The sequence below is a fragment of the Hypanus sabinus genome, chromosome 12, assembly GCF_030144855.1.
Source record: "Hypanus sabinus isolate sHypSab1 chromosome 12, sHypSab1.hap1, whole genome shotgun sequence".
In the NCBI taxonomy this organism is placed as follows: Eukaryota; Metazoa; Chordata; class Chondrichthyes; order Myliobatiformes; family Dasyatidae; genus Hypanus; species Hypanus sabinus.
This window is the reverse complement of record NC_082717.1, coordinates 90701911-90729908: the sequence shown is the minus strand read 5'-3', so window position 1 is coordinate 90729908 and position 27998 is coordinate 90701911. Positions and strand designations below refer to the sequence as shown.

General features: G+C 48.8%; 1 protein-coding gene across 3 annotated transcripts in view; it reads left to right on the top strand.

The window, feature by feature from the left end:
* LOC132403133 (ribosome-binding protein 1-like) overlaps positions 1–27998 on the top strand; it is a 152581-nt gene that overhangs the window by 69398 nt on the left and 55185 nt on the right. For all 3 annotated transcript variants that reach the window (XM_059986434.1, XM_059986435.1, XM_059986433.1), the window contains exons 3-9: positions 608–765; positions 2743–2865; positions 4127–4279; positions 20079–20197; positions 22144–22297; positions 24265–24415; positions 26793–26980. In XM_059986434.1, coding sequence (XP_059842417.1) covers positions 608–765; positions 2743–2865; positions 4127–4279; positions 20079–20197; positions 22144–22297; positions 24265–24415; positions 26793–26980 — 1046 coding nt within the window. The remainder of the gene's footprint in view (positions 1–607; positions 766–2742; positions 2866–4126; positions 4280–20078; positions 20198–22143; positions 22298–24264; positions 24416–26792; positions 26981–27998) is intronic.

Here is a 27998-nt window from a genome sequence, read left to right as displayed (position 1 = left end):
TGCGAATTTTTTTTCACTATACAATTACAAACTAATTTTACATCGAAAGGACTTCAGCAGAAAATTTTGACTTGCCTTACTGGAGGCATGCTACGCTGCCAAGGTGTATGCAGTGAAAAACCACCTGATACTGAATATATGTACTGGCTTCCACGGCAGAGTCAAATTGTCCAGAACCACACTGATTTGTCCACATCTGTGTCCTTCAGTTAGATGAACTTTGAAACTTTGGAAAAGCCATGTAAATGTATCGCTTCCTCCCCCTTTTCACCCACCACTTCTTGAGCTCATCCCCCCCCCCCCCCCCCCAGCCCTCCCCTTCTCTAGCCCACCCTTCTTATGTCGGTAATCGTCCTTCATAGCGGAGGTCAGCTGTTCCCCATTTGCTCCCTACTGCTAACCGTGGAGCCAGGTGCTCACAGGATCTGGGATCACCCTGAGCCAGGTAAGGCCAGGGATGGCAGGTGACTCTGACATATGGGTTTGTTACTGATCTCCGATCTGCGCACGGTCCCCTGTCACCAGAGTTAAATCTGAGATGCCTGTTTGAGCACAGCACGCTGCCACTGCCCCTGTGTTCTGACTATGGATTGGTCTGTTTCCCCAGTAATAGTTCCTGCTGACTCCTTGGATGGCCCTCTCTACATTCCCTTCAAGTCCCTGCTTTCCACAGTGAGCAGCATGGATTTCAGCGAGGGTGAGGCCCATCGGCTCATCGAGATCCTGATGGATAAGGCTGGCATTGTGCAGGACACCTGGCACACGGTAGGTAGGCTGTTGCTGCCAAGCATTGCGCTGAATTTTTGATTTGACCCCGTTGTCATTGTGCTGTTGGGGTGCGGCGGGGGTGGAGTCACAAAATGAAGGCTACTGAGCTGCTCTACCCTCTGCGGTTACTGATCTGCACGGAATAACAAGCCCAGTGTGGGTAAGCTTTGACGGGCTGGAATTGTTGTTCTTGGGGTGGATGCAGACCATTCCTGCTTTCATCTCTCAGAGATTTTTTGGGGGCTGACCTTGAGGGAGGAGGGGTACCATTTCTTTCCCCATCAGGTGCCCACTTCAAGGGCAAGTGAATCGTTCCAATATTTCCATGTGATAGAAATCAGTGCAGAATATGAGACACATTCTGATTAAAAGCAAATCTGCAGATGCTGGAAATCTAAGTGACACACACAAAATGCTGGAGGAACTCAGCAGCCCAGGCAGCATCCTTGGAAAAAGAGTACAGTCGACATTTTGTCCTGCTGAAGGGTCTTGACCTGAAACGTCGACTGTACTTTTTTCCATAGATGTGGCCCGGCGTGCTGAGTTCCTCCAGCATTTTCTGATTAAACAGGTGACTTGTGTATTTCCTGCTACTGCGTGTCTTTGCAGAGGTTTTGAAGTGTCCTCTGTATTGTCTTCGCTCTTCAAGCTCCCTGGTTAATATTGTGTCCAATGACCAGGTCATGTGGGATGGGGATTAATTATTGTCCTTGAACACCATCAGGAGCTCATCAAAATAGTGCCATGAAATTGTTTCCATCTGAAAGGGAGCTCGGGGTTGGGCTTACCATTTCATAAGAAAGACAGCAACTCTAACTCTCTTTCAGAAAGCCCTGAGCTGTATGTTCAAGTTTATGAAGTGGGGTTTGAACTCATGAACTCTCCTAGCGGATGAGGCATTGGTCAAACCACACTTGGGGTATTATGAGCAGCTTTGGGCCCCATGTCTAAGAAAGGATGTGCTTTCATTGGAGAAGGATCCCGGGAATAAAGGATTAATGTATGAGGAGCATTTGGCTCTGGGCCTGTACTTGCTGGCGTTTAGAAGAATGAGAGAGTATCTCATTGACACCTGTTGAATATTGAAAGACCTAGATAGAGTAGATGTGGAGAGGATATTTCCTACAGTGGGGAGGTCTAGGACCAGAGGGCACAACCTCAGAATACAAAGACTTTCCTTTAGAACACAAATGAGCAGAATGAGGAAAATGGTGAATCTGTAGAATTAATTGGCACAAACAAATGTGGAGGCCAAGTTATTGGGTATATTTAAAGCAGAAATTGGTTGGTTCTTGATTAGTAAGGGTGTCAATGGTTATGGAGAGAAGGCAGAAGACTAGGGTTGAGAGGGATAATGGATCAGTCATGATGGAATGACAGAGTAAACTCAATGGGCTGAATGGCCTAATTCTGCTCCAGTGTATTATGGTCATGATCAGCTGACTTGAAAATGAGGGGCTACAATCAAGGCAGGATTGAAGTAACAAGGAACATTGTCATACCTAGAATTAGGGGGCATAGTTTCAGAATAAGGGGGGCCCACTTCAGCCGACAATGAGAAATTACCTTTGAGCTTGTGAATGTTTTTTGGGTTATTTTCCTCAAACTGTAGAGGTGGATTGATTGAAGGTAGTCAAGGCAAAAACTACAAAGGTATCAGGAGTATGGGGATAGAGGGGAAAGTGGTGTTGAGGCCAGGAATGGAACGGTCATGATCTTATGGAAAGACAGAGTGGGCTTGAGGTCCAAAAGGCCTACTCCTTTCCCCATTTTTCCATATCCTTCGGCGCTTCTGTACGGAACATTGGAGTATCTTGACAACTGGTTACCCTGTCAATAAGTACACCTGCGGTCAGACTATCTCAGTACCAGTGGCACTGCTAAAGTCCCTGACACGCGAGTGAATACAGTATGTCGTAGCTGTGCAGCCTCTGCGATGCGTGCTTGACCTAACTCTTGTTTCGCGGCTCCCAGGCCACTCAGAAAGGGGATCCGGTGACGGCCCTGAGGCGGCAGCTGGAAGAGAAGGAGAAACAGCTGGTGACCGAACAGGAGGACTCCAGTGCAGTCAAAAGCAAACTCCGGGAGGTCAGCAAGGTAAGCCTGCGGGTCTCCCCAAGGACCCGTCACCAGCGTGCTGAGTCCAGGCAAGCCCCCAGTGCCCTCTGCCACTTGGGAATGTTTATTGTCAATTGCACTAACTTAAGGTCTGATTTAGTTTAAAAAAACACCTACTTTGGTAGCATTTCTCCTAATGGATGTTTAAATTCTGCAGCTTCCCATTTTTTTTCTCTTCCTTGCTCTCTTGCATGTGCTCTCGTTTGAATTTAATTCAGGAAAACAGCTCGGTAACTGGTCCTTCTGGCCCAATGAGGCTGCACTGCCCAACTACATCTGGGTGACCAATCAACCGACTAATTTTGTATGTGTTTGGAATGTGGGAGGAAACCGGAGCACCCAGATGAAACCCATATAATCACAGGGCACAGACCTGGATATAGTCTGTAAGGAAACGTGTATCGTCTCCTCACAGGTTGCAGTCAGTGGCCTCTTTATTAGATACCTCCTAAACCTAATAAAGTGGCTACTGAGTGCATGTTCGCTGTTTCCTGTTGCTGTAGCCCATTCACTTCAAGTTTTGACGTGTTGTGCATTGCTGCACACCCCTGTTGTAACGTGTGGTTATTTGAGTTACTGTCGCCTTCCTGATAGCTTGAACCTGTCTGGCCGTTCTCCTCTGACAGCTGTCATTATTAACAAGGAGTTTTCACCCACAGACTGTCGCTCACTGGATGTTTTTTACTTTTCATGCCACTCTCTTATCAACTCTAGAGATCGTTGTGCTTGAAAACCCCAGGAGATCAGCAGTTTCTGAGATACTCAAACCACCCCATCTAACACCAGCAGTCATTCCTTGGTCAAAGTCACTTGGGTCACATTCCTTCCCCGTTCTGATCTTTGCTCTGAACAACAATTGAACCTCCCGACTGTCTGCATTGAGTTGCTGCCACACTGTCTGATTAGATATTTGCATTGATGAGCAGGTGTACCTAATAAAGTGGCCTCTGATGCAGATGTGTTTTCCTTTTGCCTTCGCTCCTCTCCCCCTCTGCACCTCCTCCCTCTTTTTCTCTCCCATCTCTCTATGCAAAACTACTTGCTCTACTGAGGGAAGCATTTTTAAAATTAATTCGTTACACTCAACACAGATGCCCCAGAGTACAATTTAAAATCTTCCTTTCACGTTCTGGATGAGAGAGAGTTTGTGTATTTGTGTGTGTGAGAGAGAGGAGTGCTCCAGGCAACGGATTGCAGTGTCTGCCTTCCATTAATGTCTGTACCCTTGCGTTCCCATCAGGAGCTTGCAGCTGAGAAGGCCAAAGCGTGTGCCAACGAGAACAAGCTTAAGGAGCAGCTGACGATGAGGGAGGAGGAGCTGAATGCCGTGCAGACCCGCATGCAGGCTAGCTATCAGGACCACATGGCTGAGACCCAGAAGCTGCAGGCCAAGGTACTACCCTCATCCCAGCTCCCTGCACATCCCCCCCCCCCCCCCCCCCCCCCCCCCCCCCCCCCCCCCACCACACCACCACCACCCTGTCTGCACACTCCAGCTACAGTCAGGATAGGGCCTAGCGTTTAGAAGAATGAGGTGGCCTAGACATAGTGGACGTGGAGAGCATCTTTCCTAAAGCGAGGGAATTTAGGACCCGCGGTCACAGCCTCAATACAAGGGCGTCCCTTTAGGACAGAGATGAGGAGAAATTACTTTAGTCAGAGGGTGGTAAATCCGTGGAATTCATTGCCACTGATGGCTGTGGAGGCCAAGTCATTAGGTATATTTAAAGAGGAGGTTGATAGGCTCTTGATTAGTCAGGGTGGCAAAGGTCATGGGGAGAGGGGCAGGAGAATGGGGTTGAGAGAGGTAGTAAATAAGCCATGATGGAATGGCAGAGTAGACTCGATGGGCTGAATGGCCTAATTTTACTCCTATATCTTTTAGTCTTATTGCCTTGTGTTATATCACAGCCACTGCTTGAGTGGTGGGAGGAGATGCTTTCTGACACCAGCATCCACTGGAGCCAGCCAGCGAGCTAGGGAACCACAAATGGCACCTGGTGGCCAGTTTATCTTGCATTTCCAGCCAGGTTGTTTGACCTTTTAGCTCATCGTGACGCCACGGGCATGCGCATATAAAGAGGACAAAAACTTCTAATCCATATGGGTGAGCATGGTGTGGAGCTTTCCCAGTGCTGCCCTGGTCAGGCGATCGTTCAGAATTGTTAGCCTCCCATCGGAGGCCGTACAGAATCACCCATCCTCCCATGGCACCAGCAGTAGAGCTTAAAGGGAGCCACAACTACGCGGGGGATAGAATGAATTATAAGGGAAGCATTCATGCTCAGGACGTGCTCACACTGCAAGTGTCGCCCACTTCTGTTTACAGGTGTGACTGGGTGGTCAGAGTTTAAATGCAGAGGGCCATAGTTGTGTGCTCACATTTGTTTCACTGGAGTAACCTGATCTGACGGCAAATACGATGGAGCCCAGGTGTCGGTCGCTGCCTTTTAGCCATGGGGCAGAGTGCTCTTCATGCCTCCAAGGCTTTGATTATTCAAACTCCATGATTGGTGTCGCACTCTGCATGTTCCTAGGTTTTGAAGAGCTATTGCTGCCTGGTTGGCTGTCCTTGCGGACAGTAATGTGGACAGTTCCACTCCACTGTCTTCCATTGGGAGTGATGCAGGTCACTGGTGAGAAGATTTGCTTTGAGAGAGATCAAGGGGAATGAGGAACAAGGCTGTTCAACCCTCTAGCCCTGCTGGATCCACCTTATCCCCCATCTAATTTCCATTTCTTTCTCTAACCTTGGTTAACTAATGTGTTTCAATCCTGTGTTTTGCCTTAACTCTCCCCACCCCCCGGTCAGGGTAAAAGGCAGGGTAAATCTGACAGTGACACTCTCCCACCCCCCCCCCCCCCCAACCATATCAGCTGGTTGGTCACATTCCTGGAGAGCAGCTGGGAAGAGTTCAGAGAGGTCCCATCTTCTGTCTGGTCACTCTCTTGGTGTAGGACAGTGTGTGACGTGGAGCAATAAATCTTGGAGATTGCAGGAAAAAAAATAGGTGTTTAAGTTCATCCCCACCCCTCCCCGTCTAAATACTAATAGTCTGATTATTTTGTTGTACCTCTCTCCTTCCTCTGTTATTGCCCTTATCCCTTTGCTTTTCCCCTCCCCATCCCACTTCCCACATCATGGGTTCTTGCCTCCCTCATGATCCCTTACAGCTGGGCCACAACTGGAGCCAGCAAAGCCTCCTTCATGATTTCCACTGCCACTGTGTGCTCAGTCGACCTTGAGGGAGAACTCTGGTGGGACGAGACAAACTTGTGGCTGGACTTTCTGTTCCAAAGGGTAAGACATGACTGCAAGGCAAGTCCCCACGGGGACATCCTGCCAAAGAGCATGGCCTTTCTTAGCTGACCAATAAGGTGTAAGGAGCACTTATTATCAGCGACTTGCGTTTCTGTGGCAGGCTGGGAGTTACTTTGCTGCCACTTTAAAGCAGTTGGTAGCATCAAATAAGGTTCATCAATCAGTGTTGTTGAGTTTCTTCAGACAATGCTGTGTTTGTGCTGAGAGTGTTGGTTCCGTTAAGGTGTTCTCTAGTTTTCTGGATCAGTATGTTGAGAAACAAGAGGGGGGAACAAGTCTACCAAAGTCTTTTATAAATCTGCCGATTCCCATGGCTATCCTGACTGTAGCGCTTCCGACTTTGTTTGCTGTAAAAATGCTATTCCCTTTTCTAGGTTCCTTTGTCTCTGCCACATCTGTTCTCAGGATGAGGCTTTCCGTACCAGGGCACCAGAGGTCTCCTCTTTCACCGGGATTTCCTTTCTTCACCATTGATGCTGCCCTCACCCGCATCTCCTCAATTTCCAAGACATCTGTGCTCACCCTATCTTCCCGCTGCCTCAACAGGGGTAGAGTTCCTCTTGTCATCACCTACCACTCATGTGAGCCTCCGCATCCAACACATCATCCTCTGCAACTTCCGCCATCTCCAAAGGGATCCTACCACTAAAACACATCTTTCCACCCCACTACTCTTCACTTTCCACGGGGATTGATTGTCCTCCCCTTGATTCCTTTGTCCCTTCCCACTAATCTTCCCCCGACACATATCCTTGCAAGCAAGGTGAATACTACACTTGCCCATTTGCCTCCTCCCTCACCTCCATTCAGGGCCCCAAACAGTCCTTCCAGGTGAGTCAACACTTCACCTGCGAATATTTTTGGGTCGTCTTATTGAATCCGGTGCTCCTGATGCAGCCTCATCTACTCTGGTGAGACACGACATAAATTGTCGAGCATCTCTGCTCCAGCCACCAAAAGTGGAATTTCCCAGTGGCCCACCATTTTAATTTCTATCCTCATTCCTGTTTGGACATATCGGTCCATGACCTCTATTTTTTTCTGCCACTCTGAGGGTGGAGGAGCAACACACTCATATTCCTTCTTGGTAGCCTCTGACCTGATGGCACAAATTTTGATTTCTCCTTGTAATTTTTTCTCTACTTTTGTTTTTCTATTCACTTTCCCTCTTCTATTCCCTACTGTAGCTTCTTATCTCTTCTCCTTATCTGCCTATCACCTTCCCCGGTGATTCTCGTCCATCCCTGTTTACTATGGTCCACTCTCTTCTCCTGTCAGATTCCTTCTTCTCCAGCCCTTTACCTTGCCCATCCACCTGGCTTCTTCCAGCTGGACTTCCTTCCTGTCCTCCCACTTTTTCGTTCTGGCATCTTCCAGTTCTGATGAAGGGACTTGGTCTGAAAACTTTAACCGTTGATTCACTTCCATAGATGCTGCCTGACCTGCTGCATTTTGTGTGTTGTATCTTAAATCTTGAGCGAGGGGAGATTTGATAGAGGTATACAAAATTCTGAGGTGTATAGATAGGGTAAATTTGAGCAGGCTTTTTCCACTGAGGTTGGATGAGACTAGAACTAGAGGTCAAGGGTGAAATGTTTAAGAGGAGTATCTTCACTCAGAGGATGGTGAGAGTGTGGAACGAGCAGCCAGCGGAAGTGGTGGACACGGGTTCAATTTCAGCATTTAAGGGAAATTTGGATAGATACGTGGATGGGAGCAGAAGGGCCTGTTTCTGTGCTGTAGTGACTGTACGATGAGCAAGGGTAAATTCATCATCTGCTGATCAAGGACTCTTTGGGGAAGAGTGATCATAACCTGATTGTAACTAAAACTGGTTTAGTTCAAACTGAAACCAGGTTCTTAAATTTGAATAAAGTAAGCTGCAAAGACTGGAGACATAGATTTGGCTATGGTAGGCTGGGAAACTACATTAAAAGGTATTAACAGTGAACAAGCAAACATTTCAAAAAATCTATACAGTCGGCTCTCCTTATCCGTGGGGGATTAGTTCCGGGACCCCTTGCGGATATCAAAAATCACGGATGCTCAAGTCCCTTATTCAACCTGTCTCAATGCGGTGGACTTTAGGACCCAGCGGAACCCCAGACCTTATTTAACCCGTCTCAGAGCAGTGGACATTAGGACCTGGCGGCAGAGGTCTGAATCCACAGTGTTTCTGTTCATGAAAACAATCACGATCACAATTGAAAATAAAGTGCAAATAGTAAAGTGATCAGAAAGAGGTGAAACACCATCGGTCATTAGAAAAGCGTTAGGCTCTGTCGCTCAACGATCGGAACAACTTTAAAGGATAAAGTGAGAAAGGCCCTGCTCCGATGAAAGCTCCAATTATTACTAAGCAACGCAGTGGTTTAATTATTGGGTTTTGAGGTTTTGAGTTTTTGATCCACCACATCAATCCGGCAAGGATGGAGAGCTCGCTCGGAAGTGGTCTGTCACTGGATCGAACTCGGGAATTTCCATTCCCAAGCCCAGTGCTGAAACATATGTTCTTAAGTGTTTTATATGCATAGAAAGGTAAAATATATACTATATACTAAGACAAACGTTTGACTAACTGATGCTAAATAATACCGGATGTACTTGTTCCGACTTACTTCCGATTTTTTTCAATCCCGATCTAAGATAACCCACATACATCCTCCCGTATAGTTTAAATCATCTCTAGATTACTTATAATACCTAATACAATGTAAATGCCATGTAGAATAGTTGTTATACTGCATTGTTTAGGGAATAATGACAAGAAAAAAAGTCTACATGCTCGAATGAGTGCTGGAAGAGCACTTCCAGGTTTTCTCGATTTGCAGTTGGTTGAATTTGCGCATGCGGAACTCGCGGATAAGGAGGGCTGACTGTATATCCTCTTTCATTTAAAAAATAAGAACCAGCAACAGAAAAAGCCCTGGCTATCAAGTGTCACAAATCAGCAACAATGAATATATAATTGAGGCAGGTTTTTTATAACAAATAAACATTTATTAAATACTGCTTTAAAAAAAACCCGGAAGTAAACAAACGACTAACTTAACCGGAAGTCAGCTGCAGTACAGCAGCTTGAACAGTTCTTAAAGCAAGAATGCGAAGGTCCAAAGTTTTACACAGTCAGTTAAAAGGAGAGACTTCTTGAAAGGTGTAAAATTCTCTTTCGTTGCGTTACTGCTGATCCCAGCTGCAGTCTGCTTTTCCCGGAGGATTTACGATCGAAGAAAATAAACGGCTTAAAAAGGCACTGACCTTTCTTTGGTGAAACTTTGTATCCAACTCATTGCTCTTTTTTGGAAAAGCAGGAATTATCACAGACACAAGTTACTACTTCCTCATGCAAAGATTAAACAAAGGTCGAATCTGTTTCACCGTCAACATTAACTTTCCAAATCCTTCAGTATGTCCGAACTCCGACGAATCTTCACTCTCCACCGACTTTACTGGCAGTATTGTAGCTAAACTGCCGGCAATAACCTTTGAGATTCAAGGCAGAAAATAAAGCTTCACTTTAAAATAAACCTGTGTCATAACATCAGAATACGCAGCAATGTGGAATTGCTAGTGAAATCATCCACTGACTGCCCTGCGCCACAGGGAGGGGTTCTCCTTTTATACCCTGTTGGAAAAAAAACTCACATGACCTCTCACTGGCGGGAAAATGACGTCACTCCCCATCATAAGACCATTACCTCATCTCCAGTACAGCCTCAATTGCATCACAGTCATGTGACAGGTACAAGATACCCACAAGTACGTAACATAAGAGAAAGCAAAATGCTGTTAGATCAAGAATATGTACATATTAGTAAGTTAACTGACACCTAGTGTAAAGGTGAGTGCAAGAATCTTGAGAAATATGGATTGTGTAAATGGATGGTTGAAGGTTGTCATGGACCCAGTGGGCCTAACAGCTGGCTTCTGTGCTGTATGACCTGGGTACTTAGCTTTCAAAGGAGTACAGGTTTCCCCCACAATCCGAAGGTAGAGTGTTCCTATGAAACCGTTTGTAAACTGAAATGTCGTAAAGCGAAGAAGCAATTACCATTAATTGATATGGGGAAAAGTTTTTGAGCATTCCCAGACCCAAAAAAAAATAACCTACCAAATCAAAGCAAACAACACATAAAACCTAAAATAACACGAACATATAGTAAAAGCAGGAATGATCTGATAAATTTACACCTATATCAAGTAGAAATATTGTAGGTTCAGTGTAGTTTCACTTATCAAACTCAGGAAGGCAGCGAGCCAAAATTGATTTGGAGGAAAAAAATTGGCATGTACATGCATGTGCAAACAACTGCCTGCACAAGGCTTCACTGTCATTGTAGTCTTTCTCAGGGTAAACACAGGTATAAAGCAGGTGTCTTTTTCTCGTAAAGGTGAAAGTCCTCTTTGATTAGCGAAAACAGGTACTAATGTAAGTTTTTCGTAACAGTGAGTTGTCATAAAGTGAAGGTTCGAAAAACGGGGGCCACCTGTAGTTGGCCTTGTGCAAGGGGACCAAAGCAAATCTGCAGGGCTACAGGCAAGAGCACTGTGAGGAGCCTGAGTTGTATTGATGAATAGCAGTACCTCCGGGAAATATGCAGGTCAAGTGTCCAAGGTATAGCAGGCAGTGAAGAAAGCTAATGGCATGCTGGCCTTTATAACAAGAGGAATTGAGTATAGGAGGAAAGAGGTCCTTCTGCAGCTGTACAGGGCCCTGGTGAGACCCCACCTGGAGTATTGTGTGCAGTTTTGGTCTCCAAATTTGAGGAAGGACATTCTTGCTATGTGCAGCGTAGGTTCACAAGGTGAATTCCCAGAATGGTGGGACTGTCATATGTTGAAAGATTGGAGCAACTGGGCTTGTATACACTGGAATTTAGAAGGATGAGACGGGATCTGATTGAAACATATAAGATTATTAAGGGATTGGACATACTGGAGGCAGGAAGCATGTTCCTGCTGATGGGTGAGTCCAGAACTAGAGGCCACAGTTTAAGAATAAGGGGTAGGCCATTTAGAACTGAGATGCGGAAAAACTTTTTCACCCAGAGAGTGGTGGATATGTGGAATGCTCTGCCCCAGAAGGCAGTGGAGGCTAAGTCTCTGGATGCATTCAAGAGAAAGTTAGATAGAGCTCTTATAGATAGCGGGGTCAAGGGATATGGGGAGAGGGTAGGAACGGGGTACTGATTGTGTATGATCAGCCATGATCACAGTGAATGGTGGTGCTGGTTAGAAGGGCCGAATGGCCTCCTGCACCTACTGTCTATTGTCTATTGTCCGTTCTGCTGTTCCTGTGGGCTGATGGGGGAGTAGATGAAGTCTCCTCATGTGCCGAAATCCTAGTAACGTATGTGCGTGTGGTATGTAAGTCAAGCTTTTCATTGACCCCTGGAGCATGTGACATTATTAAACCAGTCAACCTCCCTGATGCAACAGAGATATGGCAGAAGTTAGCAACAGCCAGGAATGGTCTTGAGGCCAAAAAGCTGTGACCTTGACCTTCATGTCGAAGCTCCACACGTCACGGGACATGTTTGAGCTTGCACATTTCACACAGCACAAATATTGAAAACTGAGTATCAGCCCTCTGAGTAGTATGATTTCAAAGGATACTGGTGAGTGAGGTCTGGCTGTTCTAAAGGTTAGCTTTATTTGTCACATTTACATCAAAGCTTGTAGTGAATTCTGCCTTTTGTTCCAAATCAAGTCAGTGTGAGGGTTGTGATAGACAGTCTGCAAGTGTCTATCATAACCATCATAGTATGCCCACAACTCACTAACCTAACCTGTAGGTTTTTGGAATGTGAGACAAAACTGGAACACCCAGAGGAAGCCCATGTGGACACGAGCAGGATGTATAAATTCCTTACAGGCTGCAACGGGAATTAAATCCTGATCAGTGATCGCTGAGGTTGTAGTAGCATTACACCAACCACTGCACTACTGTGCCACCCCCAAAGAGGAATAGAGAGGTAGTACTCTGATGGTAAGTAAAACACATCGTTTCTCAGACTGCTGAGGCTGATTTTCATGCAGTGCATTATTGCTTCAGTCATTTGCAGAGTTTTATACCAAAGGAAAAGCACAAGGGAGAATGAAACCCCTACTAAAATGTCGAGTTCCCTCATAGACCTCAAGGCACCCAGAGAAAATTGCTCCATTGCAGGTTAATTGCTCTCTTGCAAGTTTAATCAGAACAGCACAGCATAATTTTGTCTTGTGTGAAGAACAGCCTTAAAGTGAAATGCTGCTAGGAGTTAAAGGATGCTTGACAGCTGTGGCAAGGCTTGAATGCTATCACGTCCTACAAAGCAAAACCAAGCAACTTGTAGACAGACAAAGGAGAATCGGTTGATGTAGTGTTTGGATTTTCAGAAGGCATTTGACAAGGTGCCACGCATGAGACTGCAAAACAAGCTACAAGCCCATGGGTTTACAGGAAAGATTCTAGCATGGGTAAAGCAGTGGTTGATAGGCAGGAGGCAAATTGTGGGAATAAAGGGGACCTTTCTTAGTTGGCTGCAGGTGACTAGTGGTGTTCCACAGGGGCCTGTTTTGGGACCAATTCTTTTTACTTTTTATGTCAGTGATTTGGTTTTTGGAATTGTTGGCTTTGTTGCAAAGTTTGCAGACAATATGAAGAGGGGTAGAGGACCATGTAACAATTACAGCACAGAAACAGACCATCTCGGCCCTTCTAGTCTGTGCCGAAAGCTTACTCTCACCTAATCCCACCAATCTGCACTCAGGCCATAACCCTCCATTCCTTTCCTGTCCAATTTTACTTTAAATGACTATCGAACTTGCCTCTACCATGTAGCGCCTCATTTCCTAGCGTATCCGAACCGACTCACAATTAGATAGCCTACGGGGGTTTGCGAGCACAGAGCTTTGGAGCCTCTTCGCCATGGGGGGCCAGTTGACAGAGGCTTAAAAGTGAGGCTGAAGTTTTCGAATAAAGTTTTTCCTTCGACTGCAGTTACCGACTCCGTGTAGTAATTTTAGCGCTGCGTGTAGCACACCGCTACAATTGGTGACCCCGACGGTCCAAACGATTTTTGGACCAGAAATGACCGACGCCGCCTCTGTTCATGCGGTTTCGTTGAAACTGCCGGGTTTCTGGACACAGCGCCCGGACCTATGGTTCCAGCAAGCCGAAGCCCAATTCCACGTTCGCCGGATCACCTCAGAAGACACCCGCTACTACTACGTGGTGGGCTCCCTCGACCAGGACACAGCGGCCCAGGTCGCGGAGTTCGTACAGTCGCCCCCGGCAGACGGCAAGTACACGGAATTCAAAGCCCTGCTCCTCAGGACTTTCGGACTCTCACGGCGCGAGCGGGCTGCCCGTTTACTGCACCTGGATGGCTTGGGCGACAGACCTCCATCGGCTTTAATGAATGAGATGTTGTCTCTGGCCGAGGGACACACAGGCCTCATGTTTGAGCAGGCATTCCTGGAGCAGCTGCCCGAGGACATACGCCTGCTGCTGTCCGACGCGGATTTCAGTGACCCCCGGAAGGTGGCAGCCCGGGCGGACTTGCTGTGGAACGCCAAAAAGGTGAGCGGGGCGTCCATCGCACAGATCTCCCAGCCACGCTCCCGGCAGCAAACCAGTCCAGGCCCGGCCGCAGAGCCCACTAACCCCCGGCCCAATGACCACTGGTGCTTCTACCACCAGCGGTGGGGCGCAGAAGCCCACCGTTGCCGCCCGCCCTGCAAGTTCCCGGGAAACGCCAGGGCCAGCCGCCGCTGATGGCTACGGCGGCTGGCCATCGGGATAGCCTCCTGTATGTGTGGGATAGAAGGTCGGGACGCCGGTTTTTGGTCGATACTGGGGCTGAGATCAGCGTTTTACCTCCGACGAGTTACGACACCTGCAGCAGGGCACCGGGTCCCCCCCGAGGGCCGTGAATGGCAGCACAGTAAGGACCTATGGCACCCGTCAGGTGCAGCTACTGTTCGGCCCCAGCCAGTTCACGTGGGACTTCACACTGGCCGCCGTAGCCCAACTGCTTCTGGGTGCGGATTTTTTGCGAGCTCACAGCCTGCTGGTTGACCTGCCCAGGAAGAGACTGGTACACGCCGAGACCTTTCAGACGTTCTCCCTGGGCGCGGCCCAGTTGCCAGCCCCTCACCTCGGCTCTATCACGCTGTCCGACAACGACTTCACCAGGGTCCTGGCGGAGTTCCCATCGGTTCTGGCACCGCAGTTCACAGCAGCCATGCCCAGGCACGGCGTACAGCACCACATCCCGACACAGGGACCACCCCTCCATGCCCGTGCTCGGCGGCTTCCCCCGGACAAGCTCCGACTGGCGAAGGAGGAGTTCCAGAGAATGGAGGAATTGGGGATCATCCGGCGGTCCGACAGCCCCTGGGCTTCCCCCCTGCACATGGTGCCCAAAGCGACGGGGGGCTGGAGACCGTGCGGCGACTACCGCAGGCTGAACGAGGCTACCACACCGGACCGCTACCCTGTGCCGCACATTCAGAACTTTGCGGCAAACCTGCACGGCGCCCGGATCTTCTCCAAGGTCTACCTTGTCCGAGGGTACCATCAAATCCCGATGCATCCTGACGACGTCCCCAAAACGGCTCTCATCACCCCGTTTGGCCTCTTCGAGTTCCTCCGCATGCCGTTCGGCCTGAAGAATGCCGCACAGACGTTCCAGCGGTTAATGGACGCGGTGGGACGGGACCTGGACTTCGCGTTCATCTATTTGGATGACATCCTCATAGCCAGCGGCAGTCGTCAGGAGCATCTGTCCCACCTCCGTCAACTCTGCGCCCGACTGAGTGAGTACGGTCTTACAATCAACCCTGCCAAATGCCAGTTCGGACTTGATACCATTGACTTCCTGGGCCACAGGATTACTAAAGACGGGGCAACCCCTCTGCCCGCTAAGGTAGATGCGGTCCGCCACTTCCCCCGACCCACCACGATCAAAGGCCTTCAGGAATTCGTAGGTATGGTCAATTTCTACCGCCGCTTCCTCCCTTCAGCTGCCCGGATCATGCGCCCCCTGTTCGCCCTGATGTCGGGTCCGAGCAAGGACATTACCTGGGACGAGGAGTCCGCCGCCGCTTTCGTTCAAACGAAGGAAGCTTTGGCTGACGCCGCAATGCTAGTACATCCCAGAATGGACACCCCTACCGCCCTCACAGTGGACGCATCAAACACGGCAGTCGGTGGGGTGCTGGAGCAGCTCATCGCAGGTCGCTGGCAACCCCTGGCGTTTTTCAGCAAACACCTGCGGCCACCCGAGCTCAAGTACAGTGCTTTTGACCGGGAACTGTTGGCGCTCTACCTGGCAATCCGGCATTTCAGGTACTTCCTAGAAGGTCGGCCCTTCACCGCGTTCACGGACCACAAACCGCTTACCTTTGCGTTTACGAAAGCATCCGACCCCTGGTCATCCCGCCAGCAACGCCACCTGTCCTACATCTCTGAATACACAACGGATGTCCGGCACGTCTCGGGTAAGGACAATGTCGTGGCGGATGCGCTCTCTCGCCCTACCGTTCATGCCCTTTCCCAAGGGGTAGACTTTGAGGCACTGGCAGAGGCACAGCAGGTAGATGAGGAGATTCCGAGTTACAGGACTGCAGTCTCTGGTTTGCAGCTCCAGGACCTCCCCGTGGGCCCAGGTGAGAGGACCCTACTCTGTGACGTCGCCACCGGCCAGCCCCGTCCGGTCGTCCCCGCAGCCTGGCGGCGACGTGTTTTCGACTCCATTCATAACTTGGCGCATCCCTCCATCCGGACAACTGTCCGGCTGGTTTCCAGCAGGTTCGTTTGGCACGGTCTCCGCAAACAGGTCAGTGAATGGGCCAGAACGTGCATGCACTGCCAGACGGCCAAGGTTCAGCGGCACACCAAAGCCCCACCGCAGCAGTTCCATCCCGCCCACCGGCGTTTCGACCACATTCATGTGGATATCGTGGGCCCCCTGCCAGTGTCGCGCGGAGCGCGTTACCTCCTGACTATCGTGGACCGGTTCACAAGATGGCCAGAGGCGGTCCCGCTCACCGACACCACCTCCGAATCTTGCGCCCGAGCCCTGCTCGCCACCTGGATATCCCGCTTTGGTGTACCAGCCCACATTACCTCCGACAGAGGCGCCCAGTTCACCTCCAGCCTGTGGTCAGCTATGGCCAGCCTTTTGGGGACTCAGCTGCACCACACCACTGCCTACCACCCACAGTCGAACGGGCTAGTGGAGCGTTTCCACCGTCACCTGAAGTCGGCCCTCATGGCCCGCCTGCGAGGAGCCAACTGGGCGGACGAGCTTCCCTGGGTCCTTCTCGGCATCCGCACAGCGCCCAAGGACGACCTGCACGCCTCGTCGGCCAAGTTGGTATACGGCGCGCCCCTGGCCGTCCCCGGGGAGTTCCTACCAGCCCCGAGGGGGCAAGAGGAAGAACCCGCTGCAGTCCTGGGCAGACTTCGCGAGAAGCTCGGTAACCTGGCCCCCATACCCACTTCACAGCATGGGCGGCACCCGACCTGCGTACCCAAAGACCTACGGAACTGTAAGTTTGTGTTTGTACGAAGGGGTGGGCATCGGCCACCGCTGCAGCGGCCATACGAGGGGCCGTTTACGGTGCTCCGGAACAACGGGTCCACGTTCGTGCTGGACGTTGGGGGGAAGGAGGAGGTTTTCACGGTGGACCGCCTCAAGCCGGCCCATGTGGACCTGGCGCAACCGGCCGAGTTTCCGGCGCCTCGGCGCAGAGGCCGACCTCCCAAGCAGGTTCTGGCCCAGGCTGTGGACATTGGGGGGTGTATCGCCGGTTCTGGGGGGGGGGTTATGTAGCGCCTCATTTCCTAGCGTATCCGAACCGACTCACAATTAGATAGCCTACGGGGGTTTGCGAGCACAGAGCTTTGGAGCCTCTTCGCCATGGGGGGCCGGTTGACAGAGGCTTAAAAGTGAGGCTGAAGTTTTCGAATAAAGTTTTTCCTTCGACTGCAGTTACCGACTCCGTGTCGTAATTTTAGCGCTGCGTGTAGCACACCGCTACAACCACTTCTACTGGAAGCTCGTTCCACACAGCTACCACTCTCTGAGTAAAGAAATTCCCCCTTGTATTACCCCTAAACTTTTGCCCCCTAACTCTCAACTCATGTCTTGTTTGAATCTCCCCTATTCTCAATGGAAAAAGCCTATCATCGTCAACTCTATCTATCCCCCTCATAATTTTAAATACCTCTATCAAGTCCCCCCCTCAACCTTCTATGCTCCAAAGAATAAAGACCTAACTTGTTCAACCTTTCTCTGTAACTTAGGTGCTGAAACCCAGGTAACATTCTGATAAATCTTCTCTGTACTCTCTCTATTTTATTGACATCTTTCCCATAATCCGGTGACCAGAACTGTACACAATATTCCAAATTCGGCCTTACCAATGCCTTGTACAATTTTGACATTGCATCTCAACTCCTAAACTCAGTACTCTGATTTATAAAGGCCAGCATACCAAAAGCTTTCTTCACCACCCTATCCACATGAGATTCCACCTTCAGGGAACTATGCAAACCAGGCAGCTTGAGGAAGTAGAGAGGCTGCAGAAGGATTTGGACAGATTAGGAGAATGGCAAAGAAGTGGCAGATCTACTGTTTTGGGAAGTGTATGGTCATGCATTTTGGTAGAAGAAATAAAAGTGTAGGCTGCTTTCTAAATGGAGCGACTTGGGAGTCCTTGTGCAGGATTCCCTAAAGATCCATTTGCAGGTTGAGTCCATGGTGCGGAAGGCAAATGCAACGTTAGCATTCATTTCAAGAGGCCTAGAATATAAAAGCAAGGATGTAATGTTGAAACTTTATAAAGCACTGGTGAGGAGCCACTTGGAGTATTGTGAGCAGGTTTGGGCCCCTTAGCTTAGAAAAGGTCTGCTGAAACTGGAGATGGTTCAAAGGAGGTTCATGAAAATGATTCCAGGATTGAACGGTTTGTCATATGAAGAGTGTTTGATGGCTCTGGGCCTGTATTCACTGGAATTCAGAAGAATGACGGGTGACCTCATTGATACCTATCGAATGGTGAAAGGCTTGATAGAGTGGATGTGGAGAGGATGTTTCCTCTGGTGGGAGAATCTAAGACTAGAGGACACAACCTCAGAATGGAGAGGTGTTCTTTTAGAACAGAGATTTTGAAGATTCTTTAGCCAGAGAGTGGTGAATCTGTGGAATTCTTTGCCACAGGCAGCTGTGGAGGCCAAGAATTTATGTGTATTTAAGGCAGAGGTTGATAGATTCTTGATTGGCCAGGGCATGAAGAAATGCTAGGTGGAGATTGGGGCTGAGAGGAAAATTGGATCAGCCATAATGAAATGGTGGAGCAGGCTCGATGGGCCAAATGGTCTAATTCTGTTCCTATATCGTATGTGACAAGGTTTCTCTCCCACATGAGCTCAATGCCTTTTATGTTCGCTTTGACTGACAGGACACGGAGGCACCTTCACGAACTCTCACAGCCCCTGACGACCTTCTTGTTTCAGTCTCTGAGGCCAACGTGAGTGCATCCTTCCAGATGATGAATTGGCCCAGATGGTGTACCTGACAGTACCAGAGGCCTGTGCAAATCAACTGGCCGCCTGTATATGACATCTTTAACCTCTCACTTCGACAGTCTGAGGTGCCCACCTACTCCAAGCAGGCTTCAATCATACCAGTGCCCAAGAAGAGTGTGGCATCCTGTCGTTTCAGTTGATTCTACTGTATTTCTTTGTATCCACCATGAATGCCTGCAAGAAAATGAATCTCAGTGTAGTATATGGTGACATATACATACTTTGATAATAAATTTACTTTGGACTTGTGAGCTTTGAAATGTTGCTTTGACAACAGGCACACAGGGAATGAGGTAGATTTCAAGCAGTATTGAAGGTGCCAGGAGTTGGAGAGGTTTTGGCAGACAGCATTCCAGGCAACCACCGGTGGTGGGCCGACTGTAGTGGAAGGCTGTGCCAGGACATGAAGTGGAGAGGTGCAGCATGCAGGGCGAGTTGGGAGGTTTGAGGAAGTCGCCATGACAAAGACAGGGAGGGCCCAACATACTGATGCAATTACAAAGAAGGCTCAGCAGCAGCAGCAGCAGTATTTCATTGAGAGTTTGAAGAGAGTTGGTCCTGTCACCAAAGACACTTTCAAGTCTCTACAGGTGTACTGTAGACATCTTTCTAACTGGTTGCATCACTGTCTGGTATGGAGGGGCACAGGAACAGAAACAGCTGCAGAAAGTTATAAACTCAGCCAGCTCCACCATGGGCACCAGCCTCCCCAGCATCCAGGACCTTCAAAAGGTGATGCCTCAAAAAGGTGGCATCCATCATTAAGGACCCCCATCACCCTCTTCTCATTGCTACCATCAAGGAGGAGGTACAGGAGCCCGAAGACACACATCCAATGTTTCAGGGACAGCTTCTTTCCCTCTGCCATCTGATTTTTGAATGGGCATTGAACTCATGAACTCCACCTCACTATTTTTTCCTCTCTGTTAGCACTGCTTATTTAGTTTTTTAAATATATATGCTTATTGTAATTTATAGGAATTTTAATTGTTTATTGCACTCTACTGCTGCTGCAAAACAACAAATCTCATGACCTCTGCTAGTGATATTAAACCTGATTCTGGCTTTGCAAAAGAATGTGAGCACTTTAAATCTGAGGCATTGTTAGTTAATCAGGGAGCCAGTATGGTTGTCACAGCCTGTGCAAAGAAGCGTGCACCTGTATGGGCCCCATAGACCAAATGTTTGCTCGAGAGTAAATCCCACTGAAGCCATCTCGGATGGATGTGGCATCGTTTCTATATTGAAACGTTTGTTTTGCTAGCTCTGAATGAAATGTTTCCCTTCCAGATCCGGGGGCTTCAGGAACAGCTGGACAACGGGCCCACTGCACAGATAGCTCGACTGCAGCAGGAGAACTCCATCCTGAGGGATGCCCTCAATCAGGCCACCAGTCAGACCGAGAGCAAGTAAGCACAGAGTACTGCCCCCACCCCCCCAACCCTTTGCTGCTCTCTGGGGGTAGCTGCTGAGGTACTGGGTTGGACAGTCCAACATCGGGAGGTTGGCAGCTGATGTCACGGAGGGGAATATGCCGGAGTGGTTCCGGTGTGTGGTGTTACCAAGAATCAGGGAGAGTTGGGGCAGACTAAGGGGGAAGGAGAGCAAACTGAGGGTTGAGGTAGACTGATTGCCAGGGTTGGTAACCATGGCTATATAAGGTGGGAATGAGAGTCCATTGAAGTGGATGAGGGGACTCTCTGAGGTGGTAAGTCAGGTGAACGAGGGGGAGGGGTTAAACTGGGGTGGGAGTGAGCGCACACTGAAGGGGTAGACCAGGCAGTGTGAGGAAAGGACTCAGCAGTAAATTGAGATGGGGCCAAACTGGGGCAATAAACGCGGGGAGGGACAGACTGATGAAGGGAGCATGGGTCAGATTGTTGATGGCAGGATGTAGACAAGTTAAGTGCTGCCAGGTTTGAGGGCTTTTCTTTGGAGAGGAGAGATTGCTGTACCTATCCTGGTCTACTTGTGTTTGGGGAGTGGGGCTGCTGTCCGTCCCACATCCCCCAGAGTACTGCCCCTGCCTGGTGAAGTGTAGAGAAACCATCTGTCAATAATGGGCAATAAATGAACACTTTGCACACCAGGAAATGGACAATTAGACACTGGAAAACTGAAGCGTTGGGTTAATTGTCCCAATCATGTGGGCGAGTGGCAGAATCCATGGGCAGTCGTGGGGAATTTGGGGAGTATAGGTGTCAGGAAAAATTGGTGGGGAACATGATTGCTCATTGAACCAGCATAGACTCAATGGACCAAATGGTCTCCTGTGGTAAAGAAATATAAAACGTCAATTCCTGTTTCTTTCTTTCTTGGGTCAATATGTTGAGTAGGCAGATAGTTTCTCTCAATTATTGACCTGGTTAGGGTGGACTTTCTGCTTACCTCTGCCTCTGTCACAAGGGCTGCCACCCTCGCCTATGTGTGAGGGCGACTAAGCTGCATGTTTTGTGTGAGCTGTCCATTCTCCCACACGCGGTGAGTGTGTGATGTCTGCGTGTTGGCAGATAGTGTGTAATCTTACCTGTGCAGTGCAACTTGCGGCCAGAGTGAGAGAGGATGCTGAGAACCACGTTCTGTTGGTGTGACTTGGCAGGGGAATGATTGTCTGCTGTGGACAGTGGTGGATAAGGAATTCGATCTGCACAGTGCCAAGCAAGGTTTAACTGTATTTAACAGACATTTGGGCAGGTATGTGGATAAGAAAGGCTTAGATCAAGGGATCCCATCCTTGATCGTGCCAAGGACCAATACCATTAAGCAAGGGGTCCAGGTTGGGAACCCCTGATTTAGAGGGCAAATGGAACCTGGTAATCTTGGCTGGCATGGATCTGTAGTGCTGAGGGTCTGTTCCAGTGCTAAACGACTCTAAAAGTGTAAATGCACAGCCCCGGCGTAAATTATCCTGGAACCCAAATTCCAAACAAAATTCTTCACAGCAGCAATTACTTTTTTAAAGAAAGGGACTAGGATAGAAACTCTTACCCAGGATAGTGGAGGGAAAGATAGGAAAATGGAGGGAAGGGTTAGATTGATCTTGGCGTAGGCTAAAAGGTTGGCACAACACTGGGCTGAAGGGCCTGTACTGTGCTGTAATGTTCTGTGCTCTAATCCCTGTCAACGCTTGATGCTTAGTGTAAAATCAAATCAAAGGAAGATCAAACTTTGAGGCAGTCAGAGTCCCGTTGAAGGGACAGAATTGTCGGCACTTTATTTCTCTCCGTAGATGGCTTTCCCCAGCATTTTGTCTTTGTTACCTTGGCAGTTCCCTTCCTTTTGTACATGTTGGTTGTGTGTTCTCCTGGGCCTGTTCTTCCGCTCGGCCACTGAACCTGATCCACCTTTACCCCAGGCAGAACGCCGAGCTGGCCAAGTTGCGGCAGGAGTGTGCCAAGCTGACGAAGGAGCTGGGCGAGAAGTCGGAGTCCCTACACCAGGACGAGCAGCTGCGGAAGACACTGGAGGGCAAGGTCAGCAAGTACGAGCAGCAGTTGGCCCAGATGCAGGTAAGTGAGGACAGAGCACCCGGCTGTCACACACCTCCCTCCTTCACTGAGCACCAGGGGACAGACTCCCACTGCCTCCTCTTTCCCTGTGCCCCTACCCTGTCCTTTACCAAGAGTTACCAAGGTGCTTAGTCGGGCAGAGAGTCTGAGGGTTGGGCTGTTCGCTTTGGGGCAGCATTCAATATTGTTTATTCTCATTCCTCAGGACAGGAGTGTAAAGGGGAAAGAAATTATTGTTACTCCAGTTCTGATGCAACAAAACACTGACAATCAGCATAAAAACACAAGAGATATAAAAACAATCCTACAAGCACAATGTACAAGTAACCGTTGAATGTAGGTGTATATACATTAGATAAATAGACTAACTGTATGGACATAAAGTGACGCTAGGTGCAGGAGTATCTGAGCCTCTGACAGGAAATTAGATAAAGTGACCAAGTGACTCTTGGCAAGAGGAACTCTTCCAGGTAGCAGCAGGACATGTGAAAACACAGTCGGACAGTGGCTGACTCAATGTGGGTACGAGGTGTGAAGTGTGAGTGTAAAGTGGCAGAGCTTGGGGAGAGGGATGAAGGGGGCTGAGGAGAGGAGCAGCTGATGTAAAGTAGTAGTAGTGGCGGGGGAGGGTTAATGGGTAGAGCTGTTGGTCAGCATGAGTGTTTGGGAGAAATAACAATTTTTGAGTCTGGTGGTCTTGGCATATTGCATAGCCCGTCCCTGGTGTGTGTGATCCTTGGTGGTGGCTTGGCCACATATGGGAAGGGGAGATGTAATGGCGGTCTGTGATTTGCACTGTGTTTACTACAGAGTTCAGCAGATCGTGCTCTTCTTTCTGAGGACTGGAGCCACCCAAGCTTGGGGAGCTTACACAGAGCTGGGGAAGGTTGGGCTATGATTGGGAGTAAAACTCCTTGGTGTGCACACCACTGAGGATCTCCACTGGTCTCTCAACACCACCACTTTAGCCAAGGGAGCACAGTAGTGCCTGCACTTTCTGAGGAGACTGAGGCAAGCGAGTCTGCACGCCCCTCCCCGCCATTCTCACTGCATTCTACTGGAGAGAGTTGCAGCATGGGAAATGCAATGCAAGAGATCGCAAGACCCTGCAACGCATAGTGAGGACTTGTAAACCTCCCCTCCTCCCTCCCAAATTCAGGAGCCATGTCAAAAGCGTTACTTCCACAGTGCCTCCAGCATTGTCAGAGGCCCCTCCCATCCTTCCCACAATCTCATTGATCTCCTCCTGTCAGTCAGAAAGCACCACAGCACAAGAACAAGAACCGTCAGGATGGGCAACAGCTTCTTCCTCTAGACTGTTAGACTTTTCAACATCCTGCTGACACCCAGCACACATGTCTGAATCTACCCCCTCTCACCCTCACACCCCAACTCACAGACCCACTCTCAACCTGCACTGGTTACTTTACCTCTCTCAGTGCTGCTGTTTCACATATTACTACTAACGGTTTGTTTTACTATCATAGTGCCAGAAACATACAGTTCGCCCTTTGTCAGCCTGTCACTCAGGGACTTGAGCTAATTTTATTTTGTGACTTTATATGTTGGATTGTGACTCTGCGCACTGTTCTGCACCTTGGCCCCAGCGGAACGACGTTTCGTTTGGCTGTATGCATGTGTATGGTTGAATGACAATGAATTGAACTGTTGGGCTTCTTGCAGCCAAAGGACCACCTGAAATCTGGATTTTGCTTGTACAGTGACAAGGTGTCACCGGTGATTGCGGAGGGATTTAACATCATGTGACCACATCCCTGGGGATCCTGCGGCCCCGGACTGGTTGACCGATGGGGTTTCCCAGAAATGTGACGCCACTGAGTCCACAGATGTTGAAAACGGGGAGGGTGGGATCTGGGGGAAAGGTTAATGCCGTGGGCTACTGCTGGCGACAGTGGCCATCCTGTCTCCCCATGCACTGAAACGCTCACTCTCACTGTCCACTGCAGCTGAGCCAGCAGGAAACAGAGAGCACACTGCAGAAGCGGCTGGACGACGTCAGTGAGGAGCTCCAGAAGTCCCAGAGCAGCTATACCACACTGCTCACGGAGACAGAGAAGGCCCGGGGGGAGCAGCGCGCCATCCTGAGCAGTTATACCGGTGAGTCTGTCTGGTGGGCGAACAATGTGGGGTACAAGATGATGGCTTCACGGAGGTTGGCACAACCAAAGAAAGAATTCTTTTGCCACTTGGCCCAGAAAATCAGCACCTATCGCTCCGCATTCCCAGGCCTCCCATGTACTTGGGGTCACCATGGTTCCAGGGCTCTCTCCATCCAGCCTTCTTGAAGACTAGGGTCCCTGCAGCTAATCTCCGTGATTTGGTGACCTGTGGGCCTTTATCCCAGCATGGGATGGGTTGTCGAAGGGAGAGAGTGATGCATGTTCTCTGTGCTGAGTGAGGTTGTATGTCCAGGGTAGTGCCCAGAGGACGATTGGACCCAGGAATTAATATTGGCCAGCAATGGTGAAAATAAAATGTTGCAGAAGCTAGAAATCTGAAATAAAATCAGAGAATGCTGGAAATGAGTGACCCTTTCGGTGCTGCTCTTATGTGCAAATGAAAGATTTTGACACCATTGCTACTGATTTTCACCTTTCTCATTTTCACATGGTCCATCTCCAGACCTTTTCTCTTTTGATATTTCCACCTCTGGGATAGGTTAATAACCATTGCTCACACATTCTGGCATCTATCTGAACCATATCTTCTCCCAATGAAATGAAGAATTATGGTCCCTTTGTCCTCACCTTCCATCCCTCCAGTCTCTGCATTCAGTTTTTAATCCGCTGTGATTTTTACCACAGCATCTAATTGGACCGTATCTTCTCCCAACGATAGGAAGGATTACGGTTCCTGGTCCTCACCAATCTCTGCTTTCAGCATTTCATCCCCTGTAATTTTCACCACAGCATCTACCTGGAGCATATCTTCTCCCATCCAGTGAAAGGATTGTGGTCCCCTGGTCTTCGCCTTCCTCTCTCCAGTCTCTGCTTTCACTGTATCATCCTCTGTAATTTTCACCACCTTCTATGGAGTCCTACCCATTTTTCTCCCCCGCTCACTTCCCACTTTAAGCATTCCAAAAGCCATTGATGGCTCCATCGTTTGCTCTTATCATTTCCGACACTGCTCCCCCCCCCCCCCCCCACTACCTCTTCCATGCAACGACAGGATATATAGAACACCTTTTCCCTTTCCACCACCCAGGGACCCAAACACTTTGTCCATTCACAAACGTTTCCAATCTAATGTACTGAATTTGCTGTTCACAATGTGGCTTCTTTACATTGGAGAACCCAGAGATCAGGTGAAGACCTTGAATCAGTCTGTAAGGATTGTCCAGTTGCTGGCCACTGAAGCCCTTTACCACTCTGATCTCCCTGTGCTGTTCCAATGTGAAGCCAAAGAGCAGCATCACATCTTCTATCTAGGCACATCTGAAGAAGCATTTTGGAGTCCACACCAATTTCTGATAATAGCCTACCCGATTTCTGCAGAACAGTCATCAACTAGCAATGGAGACAGCATAAATTAAATTCACTCTCCACAGATGCTGCCTGACTTACTTCTAGTGTTCTGTGGCTCTGCATTGGATTTCCAGGTTCTGATGAAAGATAACTGACCTGAAACATCAGCTGGGTTTTTATATTCTGAGTTGCTGCCTGGCCTGCTGAGTACCTCCAGTAGTTTCTGCTTTTAAAAGTTACCAACTAATTGTTTCCATGAAGTGTTTCCTTGGGTTAAATTGTATTTATTTTGTTTTTAATTTGGAGATACAGCACAGTAACAAGGCCACATCACCCAATTATGCCCCCGTAACTAACTAACTAACCTGGTAACCTACTAACTCAGAATGTGGGAGTAAACCCATGTGGTCAGGGGGAGAATGTTAAATCTCCTTACAGGTAGTGGTGGGAATTGAACCGAATCACTGGTGCTGTATAGGGTTACACTACCTGTTACGCTCCTGTGCCACCTGGCCAGGATACTACTGAGAATTCCTAGTTCTTGTTTAAAACAAATGAGATATTTAATAAGTACCAGAAAGAGCAGACCGGTCCTCTTTGGAGAGAGAGAGAGTGCAGCCCTCTCTCAGCACTGTACGGTAGTGTAAGCTTCGATTGCGTGGCAGAGAGTCCAGTCGGATTTGAACCTCCACGCTCCAGGCCGGAGCAGTGCTGAGTGAGGGCTGCACTGTGTCGCTGCTGACACTACTATCAGAGATAGTGATGGAGAACTGCTCATGGAAGTCACTTCAGTGATCTGATAGTGTGGAAAATAATTTTGACCTCCTTTACAGACAGTATCCCAGTTTTCCCTATTGCATCTAACTGAGAATTGGAGAGTGCACAAGGCAGGACTTTCGAACCTGGGGCCTATACCGCAGGATGGGGCTCTCTGATTTAAGCACCTTGTACCTGACCTGCGACAACAAGTGCTAACACTCTGTTTTCCTTGCTCTACCCGGCTGTAGATCTTCAGGCTAAGATGGCGTTGGCCGAGGCGGAGCTGAAGACCAAAGCAAAGGACGTAGAGGAACTACATTCCCAGCTGACAGAAGCCAACTCTGAGAAAGGACAACTGGAGGAGCGGATTCAGTCCATAGAGGCTCTGCTCCAGGCTGACCAGAGCAAGGAGACGGAGAAAGACCAGCAAATACAGGTTAGGGTCCACCACACTTTTTGCAGGTCTCGGTTTATTTTTAAACTAAGGGAATGCCACTGTAAGGTACTTAGAGCAACGTGGAAGTGCCGGGCTGTCTTCATGTGGAAGGGTGGACAGGCAGGCTAGGCTCGTGTCTGCTGGGCTTCAGTAGAATGAGAAAGGACTGAGATCCTGGAGAAGGTCTTGGCAGTGTGGATGTGGGAGAGGATGTTTCCTCTTGTGGGGAGAATCTGGAAACAGTCTCTGTTTAAAAATGAGGGTCATCTATTTGAGGCCAGGATGAGATGCATTTTTTCTCTCTCTTTCTCTAAGCATGCTGTGCCTTTGGATTCCTCAAAGGGCAGCGCAAGCCGGATCTCTGAATGTTTTTAAAGAAGAGATGGTTAGATTCTTGATGTATGAGGACAGTGAAAGATATCCTTGGGCAGATGGAAATACAGGTGATCCGTGTTACAGGAGTTTGAGTTCCTAGAAAATCATCGCAATTTTGAAGCTGTGTCACCTGTGAGGCGAATTAAAAAAAAATCCTGTCTATTTACTTACACTTTTTATACAAATTTTGTGATGGCAAATCTTATTCTGCATCTGAGACTTTTGGGAAGTGATTTCTGAAGCCCAGTAGGGCAAGTTTCAAAGACTTGAATGGAGGGGGTGTTGCCTGTACAGAGTTAAGTTGGTGGGTCAGCCGTGCCCATGTGCATTGGGCGTTCAAAGTTCAAAGGATCAAGTTGTGAACTCCTTCCTGTAAGTATGCACCTTTTCAAATGTATGGGTGGGGGAAAGGTGGCAGTGAGTTTTCACAAAGCAATCTCTCAGAAAGGATAACGGAATACTGACCAGCCGGACCAGAATGATTTTGGATGGGAGAGGGTGGAATTATTGGATGAAGCAACTGGCCTGATTGGCGAGGAGAGCCTGGGAACTTTTGCATCCACCTAAACTTTGGGTTAGCTTTCCTTTCAAATTCTGTGCAACACGCCCTCTGCCTCTTCAGGAGTGTCATCTGGGCTTTGTG